The following is an 11,805-nucleotide window of genomic DNA, read 5'->3' as shown; positions in this document are numbered from 1 at the left end:
GAATTACACAGAATTGCTCCAACTTGCACCCGTTAGATTACACCAGTAAATATTGCTTTATAAATACCATAATAAATTGTTGATAACGTGGTAGCAAGCGCCAACAAGGCTCTCACTAAGACACTAATCAATCCCACCTGTTTGGCATTGGCCTAGAAAATATGTTAATAAAAAAATGCCCAGCTGCTACACTTGAAAGTTTGGAGCAACCTTAAGCCTACTTAACTGCCACTGTCTCTCTAAGATCTATGGGGATCTATGTTGTGATGCCCATAGTGTTGCACTGAGACATAACAAAATAATTGTTACGACTACTATGATGACAACATTCTTTAAGTGGTCTGTGTTTTCACTGCTTGAAGTACCATAAACTCAACTGACGGGGATTGGAAGCTACAACCAGAGAATATGAAGTTGGGCATTATGCAAACAGGAGTTGTTTGCCAGAACTCTGGCTGAGACATTCAGCGTGAATGTTTACACTTGACGCCAAAGGAAATATTTTGCCTCACTCTCGCTTTTTCTACCCCAAATTAGACAAGTGTCACAAGGGCAATATCAAGATTATCTGAAAAACATACAGAGTTCATACATTCCCAGAGTGCTGTGTCAATATGAAGATGGTAATGCAGTAAAGAGGAACACACATTAGAAACAGTGTGTCAGGAAGGCGCTCACCATCTGTGTGTGGTTGGGGTAGAAGGTCTGTTCGTTCAGTGGGAACTTCTCTGGGCCCAGGGTGTGGTAGAGCTTAATCATGTGGGAAAACTGCAAGCAGAAACAAAACACGAGACGCCAAGCTATAGTAGTTACTGTATATAGAAGGCAGGATAGAAAGCGTCTTAGACTACATCTGTAGTTATTTGGAATTCATAGCACCAAAGAAAACACAATCATTGGACGTTTGCACTGATTTCAGTCCTAGATTTTTTTTAAATAAAAAAAACTGACACCTTGAAAGCTGAATGCAGCCCTATCCATTAAAAAGGTTTTTAGGTAGAAACTTTGACCTCGAAAACATTCAGAAATTGTGAGAATTCTAAAAAAGGTAAGTTCCGGAATGTTTTGTCTACTACCACCAACATGTTTTGTCTGGGTTTTAAAGACTAGCCATGGTACAAATGTAACATGGCCCGGCTCCAGCGCACCTTGCCAGGTAACCTCTGTCCTGTTAAAACAGGGTGAATAATAACAGGTATTACTGGAGGACCTTGGTCTTGCGGTTTCAGAGACAGGCGTTATGGCTCCTTTTAATAGCCCAAATAAATCAGTCTGCGGCTGCCGCTAAGGGCTTCTTCTTTATGGTTAAGATGTAGGGGGTGATGGAGGGAGGAAAGGAGGTAAGTAGGCAGGTTATGGATCACGCACCACCCAGGGTTTGCTGCAGAAGTTATAGATGGAGAGCAGGGAGTTGATGCTGGCGACTCCCCCGTACTGAAGGCCAATCACCAGGCTCCTGAAGTCTTCACCCGGAGTCATGCTGTAGGCATGCTGGCGAATCAGGACAAAGTCTGGCTTGAAGGATCTGGAGAAAGACAAAACAAAGTGGGACATGAGATAACGGAAACCAACAACATTCTTCGTTCCTAATGTCAAGGTAAAGTAAAAGGGCACATTCTACCATCCTGACTTTCACAATCTGCTTCGCCAATTAACAAAACATTGATACAAACAGGAAGAACGCATTAATGTCAGCTAACATCTGTCCCACTGGGCACACGCTGGTTGAATCAAATGTTTCCACATCATTTCAATGAAATTACATTGAACCTCCTTGGAATTGACGCCCAGTGGCATGTGCCTGTGACTGCTGATGACACTTCATTACACTGTAAAGACAGCCAACCTGTTGTCAGTAGGGCATTTTAGAGACCTGGATATTGATACGAATTTAGCTTTAGTATATACAGTAAATTACCAAGATTGGTGCATGCATACTGTACTTCATTACGGACTTTGTCACTCAAGTTCCAGACCTCAAGCAGTCGAACTACAACGACAGTAGCCATCGTAGAGCATTTCCAAAGTCCAACACAGCAGCTGTAACTGCTCAGAGCCCAGACCGATAGTGTCTGTCACCGCATTAACGCGTTAAGATTACATGCAGCTCACTATTTACAAGTTGGAAAAAAGCTCCATTATTCAAAGGCCGTAGGAGGAGTGCGAACAAAGGAACGCTGGTCAGAGAAGCTAATCTTCTTGACCATCTAGCCAATTAACGCAGCCTAATCCCTCTCATTACAAACTGTTCTGGGAACAGGGACAAGTAACCCATCAGGGACCCGGGAGGATTGTATCACATCTGGCTATGATTAAGATAAAGAGGGAGAAAATTCCACTCTTTAACTGAAGGCAGGTATACAGGGATGTGTTTTTTATTTTTTTCCCCCAAAAGGTAAATTCAGCTTAGATTCAGGTAGGTGGGCTATCTTGGATGGATCTGTGCTGGCTGAGCTGAGGGATGTAAATTAAGTTCTCTGTCAGATGGCTGTCAACTGTTAGGAATGCTCGATTATTGTAATTTACAGTTTGGTGAATGGTACCTTTTTGATGTATCCGTCTGAAGTCATTGCTTCGACTTGATAAGCTGTTGAAAGTTATTTCCAGTGGACTTTAGCTGTTCTCAATGAATCAATGTCTAGAAAGCTCTGGCAAAGGTACTTGGTGTTGATTGAGTTGAGATTGCTATGTTTACATTTGTCATTTAGCAGACGCTCGTATCCAGAGCGACTCGCAGGAATGCGTGCATACATTTTTGTACTGGTCCCCCGTGGGAATCGAAACCCACAACCCTGGTGTTGCAAGCGTCATGCTTTACCAACTGGGTTCACACACACACAGAGCCATGGAAGTGTTGCTTATGTAAGACAGACGACTTGAGACACAACTCAGGACTCAGCGGATCAGTGAGAGCTGTCGTGGTCACGGCGACACGAAGACTACAGCTGCTCTCTTTAAAATGTTGTGCTCACTGCTCAGCCAAGGTGGCACTGGACCAAGTGCTCACTGCACACTGCTCAGCCACAGTAGTGGCACTGGACCAAGGGCCGATCTATTTCTGCATCTGTTTATTAAGGGACAGACTGATACAAACCTTGCGCATACCATGCCCACATCACATGCACTGGTATCTGATGCACCAGGTTTGTCCTTTTAATATAACTTCACTTTCAATACTGGGATGAGGTAGGTAGATTGGGTGGGCTATTTACAGCTGCAGTGATTGGTTAGCTGCTCAATTAGCTGATGTTTAAAGTTAGTGAGGGAAATATAAGTCTCCAGCTTCAGCGATTTTTGCAATTCGTTCCAGTCACTGGCAGCAGAGAACTGGAAGGAAAGACAGCCAAAGCAAGTGTTGGCTTTGGTGAGTGAGATATACCTGCTGGAGCACGTGCTCCATGACCAGTGGGTGTTGTTATCATGACCAGTGAGCTGAGAAGGTGGAGCTTTACCTAGCATAAACTTCGATGACCTGGAGCCAGTGGGTCTGGCGACGAATATGTAGCGAGGGCCAGCCGACTAGAGTATACAGGTCGCAGTGGTATAAGGGGCTTTGGTGACAAAACGGATGGCACTGTGATAGACGGCTAATAGCGGCTTATGTATGCTGCATGCACCTATCTGTACAACCTATTTACTGCTCATCATTAGCATAGAAGTGCAGGTTGTGATCATGCGATTGTTTTTAGCCAGGCTACAGCTAATAGCAGCATTGCCCTATAAAGCTACAGCATTAACACACTTATTCCAGCCATTAACTTTGTTATCAGTCCTTCTGCCCGAGTAATGCTCCCTGTGGGTTGTGAATCACATCAAAGCTGTGTATTAAATGTATTTTGTGCTTTATGATCCCAAATCGCTCAGGCCCAATGGTGATCACTTCATGGCCAATATGCTAATGCACCCTTTAAATGGTTCATCAGTGTTGCAATAAAAAGGATGTTTAATGGGGACGGAGATGATGATGCCAGAGATGTGAGGTAGGGATGTGCTGTATTTATGTGGAATTGAAGGTTCTGCTTTATTAGCCAAATGGAATTGGGTTCCTTAGGGAGAGGGGGTGAGCAGAGTGGGAGCTATAAACACAACAGATCGGTCCCACACACTAGTCCAGGCCATAGTCACTTCTACTGGGCGTCTTGCTGGTGCATGTTCGGCGTGTTACAGTTCAGTTGGCTTTGATGGTGGCAACTGCTTTAAATTGCAGCAAACTGTGGGACAGGATTTATTGGAACATTTGCATTAATGAACTCGGCTTTACCCTTTTACTCCTGTAATTGGGCTTTCAGTGTAGATGCCGTTTCTGTGTTGGTGCGGGGTTGAATCAGGGAGCAGATTGTCCCCATGTGTGAAGTCAGTGCTACTGGGGCAGGGAGGTAGGATATTACCATCGTGATAAACAATCACATTTGTGGCCATGGCTGTTTTCGTCAGACCTTGAAGCATGTCAGGGGAGGGGGAATACCAGTCAAACATGACAATCGCCTGCCATTCCATTCTCTAAGTAACTGCATCTTCCACATCTTTGACCTTTTCATCGACTCCACTGGGAGATCTATTCGGAATTGCAATTCATGTACATTTATCCTTGTAATGCCCTCATGCCAGCCTCAAAAGGTCCGCTGGTAGAGTAATCTCCCTCCAATCTGTCTGACTCAGGTTGATAAGGGTAATACGGCCCAACCTCACAAAGTGTTCCACAAAAGGTCACGCGTGTTGACTGCAGCGCATTGCTCAGAACAAGAGGACATTGTGTTATTGTGCACCCGTTAGGTCTACAGGGAGCGTCCGTAAGGGACAGTTATCGCCACAGAGGTACATACGTATGTGACATAGTACACCATTTTCAGGTACCACTTTTGGTTTGCGAGTGCTACTTTTAGAACTACTGGCTAAAAAGTAATGGAGCATCACTCACTCTGAGCCGTTGCGCCCGCCCTGCCACGTCATTGGATAACGCTGGACAGGTTACTTACAAGCCCTTAACCAACAATGGAGTTCAAGAAAGAGAGTTATGTAAAAAAATATATATATATATATATATAAAGTAACAATAAAATGGCTATATACAGGGGGTACCGGTACCGAGTCAATGTGCAGTGGTACAGGTTAGTCAAGGTCATTTGTACATGTAGGTAGAAGTAAAGTGACTATGCATAGACAATAACAGCAAAAAACAGTAGTCTGAGTGGCCATTTGATTAATTGTTCAGCAGTCTTATGACTTAGGGGCAGAAGCTGTTAAGGAGCCATTTGGTCCTAGACTTGGCGCTCCGGTATTGCTTGCCCTGCGGTAGCAGAGAGAACAAACTATGACTTGGTTGACTGGAGGCTTTGACAATTTTGGGGGCTTTCCTCTGACATGGCTAGTATATAGGTCCTGAATTTCGTGGCTAATTGAGGTAAGGCATTCATTCTGCTCATAGACTATGCATGTATGAACTACACATTGACACATCTGCTCCCTGGGTGCCGAAGACGTGGATGTCGATTAAGGCAGCCCTCTGCACCGCTCTGATTCAGAGGGGTTGGATTAAATGTGGAAGAGACACTTCAGTTTAATGCATTCAGTTGTACAACTGACTAGGTGTCCCCCTTTCTTTTCCAAAGCGGTAGGTTTTAAAAAAATGTAAATTTAAAAAAAAATATACTTTGTCACCAAAGTACCGGAACATGTCTTTAACTACAAAGAAAAAGAGGGAAGTGAGAGAGAATAAGTACAGTAAAATATGCATTTGGGAGAGGAACATGTTATGGACCATTTGGACTATTCGGAGCAGCGGTTGTACTGTCACGGTCACAGGCAGACCTGGCTGCAGCTCAGGACCATGATGGGCGGTGGCGCAGTCATGCGGTAGAGCCTGCCAGTAAAGACCACTGCTCTGGCCATGGTCCAGTGAGGAATGCATGCAGAGCTCCTATGGAGCACAGAGGGTCAGAGAAATGGTGAATGCACCTCCTACCCTGGCAAGAAAACACAAGACATACACCGAGTGTATAAAACATTAGGAACACCTGCTCTTTCCAATCAGTGTAGGGAGGAGACCGGTTAAATAAGGATTTGTAAGCCTCGAGACAATTGAGCCATAGATTCTGTATGCACCATTCAGAGGGTGAATGGGAAAGACAAAATATTGAAGTGCATTTGAACAGGGTATGGTAGCAGGTGCACCGGTTTGAGTGTGTCAAGAACTGCAACGCTGCTGGGTTTTTCACACTCAGTTTCCTGTGTGTATCAAGAATGGCCCACCACCCAAAGGACATCCAGCCAACTTGACAACTGTGGGAAGCATTGGAGTCAACCTGAGCCAGCATCCCTGTGGAACACTTGTCACCTTGTAGAGTCCATGCACCCAACGAATTCAGGCTGTTCAGATGGCAAACAGGGGGTGCAACACAACATTAGGAAGCTGTTGCTAACGTTTCGTACACTCAGTGTAGTGGGTAAGAGACCGTTAATTCCAGCAGAAAATGTGATCTTCGGTCTACATGACAGACAAATTAAGTTGCGCACTTCCACTGTTAATATGAAAAGCATCAGATGTGAATTGCGGTGCAGGAGCGAGTCAGAGATATAGCACTAGTAAATTACCTATAGCAGAAAGGGAAATTTGTGTTATGACTTAGAGTGGTTTAGAGGGACCATTTGTATTCATGAAAACATTACAGAATTGGCATCAGGACTAATTCTGAGCTGTATAGTATTTGTATTAAAGTCTGGTGGTGGTGCTTTTGGTGGAAATCATCCTGAGGTTTGTTAAGCACATGCCTGACTTCTGTCTGTGAGCTGGATTCATTTGCTATAAGACTACCACATCTGAGGTATTAGAAGGTCTGATTGAAGTACAGTAGCAAGGGTCTTCAGTGGAAAAAAAGTGATTCAATTGTGTAGGCGCGCGCATGACATGTCGGTCTCAATTCTGGGGTCGATTTTCGTGTACATATGAGGTACACGCTACTTTACATGTGTGTGAACCTGTGTATGTGTACAGAGTGAGTGTGTGTTTAGGTGACATGAAACTGGTTGGTCTTGGTTCAGTAATCTACATCGGAGGTAATCTAAGCAGAGCCAGGCCCCGTCACATGGCATCTGCCTCAGGACTCAAGGAGGTTCAACCCTTTCTGTCTGGGTAGGGTGTTGGTTATGGTAGCTTACGGGACAGAGAATTAGAAAAAGAATAACATACAAGTATCTGCTGATGCAATATCCCTGCTCCATCTGTGAGACTGACCGCAGGTCTGGGGGGGGGGTGAGGACAGGGAGGAATGCAGAGGGAGGACGGGCCCCTGCAGTCAACCATGACAGGGTTAGGAACTCCCACTGCCGGTCTGCTACAAAATAGTATGGCTCTAGATAAGCAAGGTGCATTGGCATTCAGTTTAGGTCTTGGCGCTACACAATGCATGAACATACAAATGTAAAAGCAGGTGAGCATGGTATGTAAATCAAAACCAAATCTACAGAGACAAATTTGTTCTCGTCTCTGGAAGTGTTCAAGGACAGTGAAATCCACACGTCTCCAGGTATGGAGGAACTTACTGTGTTCAATTGAAGAGTTTAAAATTCCAAAACGCTATATATACAAACATTGGTGAAAATGTAAATGAGCTTTTATTGTTTATAGAAATTATGAAAAGAACGGTGCGTTTCACCATCTAATCATGGCATAGGGTTGTTCAATAACAGATATGCATTTGTTTAAAATAACTTTGTTTCATAAAGTATTTTGCTAAATGGTATTCATTCACCTTACACTCAGAAAAATAAGTAGTACTGCTAGGTTTTACAGTCAAATGTAACAAATAAAACATTTATGTACAATTATATTATAATTCAATACAGTAATATGAGCTCTGTATGTAAAACATTTACACTTGACATTTTAGTATGACCGATAGCACAGCGGTCAACCTGATCTAGTCCTGTGGTAGCTCTCTAAAAAAAAGCCTCTTCTACACTAGTAATCGCTTTGCCAAAACATGCCTGTTGTCCTTGGCATGCCTGAAAAGCACTTTGCCCTCTAAACACAGCTGGGTACTTACACCACCCTGAGGGACCCCAAGTCAGATAAGACAAGCATAGTGAGGTCTCTGGGAGCTGTCAAACAGTATAACCGATCCTGCCCTCTATAACGGCCCTTCACTTGGCCTAATTAATCCAGCACCTATAATGTGAGTGGGGGTGTTTTCATTGTACGTTGCATGCACATAACAGGTAAACAAGCGGCCATATTGAGTCGCCCAGCCCAGTCAGACAGGCATTTGCTCATTCACTTCACAGCGTATTCCTGCCAGCATGGCTGGGCAGGATGCGGTTTCCCATTACCCTAATCACCTCCCTGATTGGATTTCAGTTCATTCGTCACAGGAGGAGCAGGACTGTGGAGAAGAAACCTTTGGCTGTGCTGATCGGAGTCCTTTTGCTGTGGCTAATCATGCTCCATTGCTATAATCGTGAAACACTTTGCTAGACCAGTGTCTCTGCTTTAAGTTAAAGTTCATCAGCTGGGCTGGAGGGGTTTGGCAGAAATCGCAAAAGAAAAGCAAAAAACAAAACAAAAAAAAAAACAGGTGACGGCACGTTTTGGACGCGACTCTTGCACGAACGAGAACGCACCATATGCTCAAAAACATGCCTACCTCTATGCCATGGCAGAAAATAACAAGGGCAGAACCACTTGAAGTCATTTAATAGCCAGTAACAGCAGGTCCTACTAATGTCATCATAGTACGAAGTCATGTACAAAAGCGTGTATCTTCACGTTATGCTTTTTAAAAATCTAAATGTAAAAGCCGTGTGTGCTCCCATATAAGTGCATGTGCAGTTACATTGGCATCGGCCGCATCAAAACCCAGAGTAATAGTGCACTTGTTACGGTTTAGTTGATATATGACAAACAAGCGAAAACCATGCACTTCTAAGAAGTTCCACTTGGATAAAAAAGTCTGAAACCACAGAACTGTGAGAAAGTGTGCTCCCTTGATAGGCCAGTAGAGGGGAGGTGGGGGAAGTGTTTAGGGAGCGCACCGTAGCCAGATGTCAAGGGTCAGAATGCTGAACGGATCATGGCCCTTCTTTATGCAGCCCTGCATGGACGGAACAGCAGGAGCCCTATAAACCGACCAGGACACGCACGGACACAGAGAGCAGTTTGAGAGCCGTGCGAACCAACTACTCACATGTACAGTACATGTCACACACAATTTATGTTATAAAACATAATGCCTTTAATCTGAGGTCCTTAGGAAACATGCCGTTTATCCGATATGGTTATCTTCAGGAATGTGTCTCAAAGCATATAGGATTTTTAAGATTTGTTTTCATTTAGTCTTCCGGCTAAGAATAAAATGGAACATTTTCATACGTAGTCATTATTAGCCCAGCTTAGGCACCAATACAGAATCACTTATAGACTGCACCAAATCCTGAGTAGGCAGTGATAAGCTATACTACTGTATGGCTTAGGGGAATGTGTGTCAAGCAAAGGACAACAGCCGTATCTTAATGAAGTTATCTACATTTTCCCACCATTGGCTCTCACCACCCACATGAAAAAAATACTATGGAATAAAAACTGTAGTATTCACAGTAGTGTTTTTGCAGACTCAACTGCAGTATTTACAGTTAACTTTAGTATAGAGTGCATTTGGAAAGTATTCAGACCCCTTGACTTTTCACATTTTGTTAGACTTATCCAAAAAAAAAAAAAAATTTTTTTTTTTTTTAAATTACACACAATACCCCATAATGACAAAGCAAAAAGAGGTTTATAGAAATTGGTATTTAATTTTTTTGTATTTAAAAACCTGAAATATACATTTACATAAGTAAAATAAGACCCTTTACTCAGTACTTTGTTGAAGCAACTGTGGCAGCAATTACAGCCTTGGGTATGATGCTACGATCTTGGAACACCTGCATTTGGGGAGTTTCTTCTATTCTTCTCTACATATCCTCTCAAGCTCTATCAGGTTGGATGGGGAGCGTCCTCTCCAGAGATGTTCGATCGGGTTCAAGTCCGGGCTCTGGCTGGGCCACTCAAGGACATTCAGAGACTTGTCCCGAAGCCACTCCTGTGTTGTCTTGGCTGTGTGCTTAGGGTGAGTGCAAAGGTGAACCTTCACACCAGTCGGAGGTCCTGAGAGCTCTGGAGAAGGTTTTCATCAAGGATCTCTCTGTACCTTACTCAGTCCATCTTCCCTCAATCCTGACTAGTCTCGCAGTCCCTGCCTCTAAAAAACATCCCCACAGCATGCCGCCATCACCATGCTTCACCGTAGGGATGGTGCCAGGTTTCCTCCAGACGTGATGCTTGGCATTCAGGCCAAAGAGTTCAATCTTAGTTTCATCAGACCAGCTAGACCATGAAAAACTAGATTGAGAGACCTAAAAATATCCACTCCCCATCCAACATGACAGAGCTTAAGAGGATCTGCAGAGATGAATGGGAGGAAGTCCCAAAATACAGGTGTGCCAAGCTTGTAGCATCATACCCAAGAAGACTCAAAGCTGTAATCACCGCCAAAAGGTTTTCCAAAAAAGTATTGTGTAAAAGGTCTGAATACTTACATAAAATGTGATTTCAGTTATTTATATTTTTATAAAATGTGACATGTAAAAAAAAACTTTAAACTTTTCTTTGTCATTATGGGGTATGGTGTATGAGGAAAAACAATTGAATCCAGTTTAGAATAAATGTGGAAAAAGTCAAGGGGTCTGAATACTTTCTCAAGGCACTATACAGTAGACATACCTTGTGTCTTAATAAAATCAACTCAACTTAAAATGTTTTAAGCTTACAGTTTGATGAACTTAGACAAATGCCTCAGGAGTGCGCCAGAGATCTATATAACCAGATGAAAAAATCCTTAACCTTGTCCGAGCATCCTCCTCTCAGTCTTGCTGGCTTTTGCAGATTTAAAAAATATATATAATTTATTTAACTAGGCAAGTCAGTTAAGAACAAATTCTTATTTACAATGATTGCAACAACACATCATCAGTAGGGTAAAACTAACCTGTCTCACGACAGTCTAAACCCAGCTCACGTTCCCTATTAGTGGGTGAACAATCGCTTGGTGAATTCTGCTTGACAATGATAGGAAGAGCCGACAAAGGATCAAAAAGCGACGTCGCTATGAACGCTTGGCCGCCACAATTGCCTTGTTCAGGGGCAGAATGACAGATTTTTACCTTGTTGTTGGATCAAATCCCCAAGCTGACCTTTCGGTTACTGGCCCCAAAACAGATTCTGCCATTCCTCTCATGAAGTTGCCGGTAATAAGCAACAGGAGGAGTTGGCAACCTTTCTCATGTGGAATGCCAATTTATCTTACAATTTCTACAGTCTGTGTGCCAGCTACGGTTTTCATTTACAAATTCTGGTGAAAGTTACATTTTTAATAACATAGCTCAAAATCATTGTCATATGGTTAATCAAAATTATATCCAAATCTAAATGAAAATGATACAACCCCTAAAAAGTAACGTCTATTGCCATTGCCAACTATGTCAAAATAGCCGACATAAAGCCAACGAATAAAAATATTGCAGCCTGCAGGTAGGAAATCTCCTGATAAAAATAAATGTCCTATAAAATCACATTTGCAGCCAGGCCACGTGTAGCCACTTTAAACATTTTACCAACCAACTTGTGTGTGCCCGAAGCTTGCAACATTGTATACAATATTCAGTTTCTTGCAACAGTGAGCTCAGGACAGACAGCTGTAAGCTATTTGCGCAAGGGATAAGAAGCAGTGCTTAACTTGGGCAGGAGCTCACCAGAGCGGAGTACCGGCACCTCAA

General features: G+C 43.1%; 1 protein-coding gene across 1 annotated transcript in view; it reads right to left on the bottom strand.

The window, feature by feature from the left end:
- The window catches only part of LOC112214382 (synapsin-3), a 120,548-nt gene that overhangs the window by 68,935 nt on the left and 39,808 nt on the right, over positions 1-11,805 (bottom strand). Inside the window, exons 5-6 of the mRNA XM_024373068.2 lie at positions 1,369-1,525; positions 679-768 (exon numbers count right to left, since the gene is read on the bottom strand). Coding sequence (XP_024228836.2) covers positions 679-768; positions 1,369-1,525 — 247 coding nt within the window. The remainder of the gene's footprint in view (positions 1-678; positions 769-1,368; positions 1,526-11,805) is intronic.

This window comes from Oncorhynchus tshawytscha, unplaced genomic scaffold (assembly GCF_018296145.1).
Source record: "Oncorhynchus tshawytscha isolate Ot180627B unplaced genomic scaffold, Otsh_v2.0 Un_contig_8799_pilon_pilon, whole genome shotgun sequence".
Lineage (NCBI taxonomy): Eukaryota > Metazoa > Chordata > Actinopteri > Salmoniformes > Salmonidae > Oncorhynchus > Oncorhynchus tshawytscha.
Note: the sequence above shows the minus strand (reverse complement) of the source record. Positions and strands in the feature narration are given on the sequence as shown.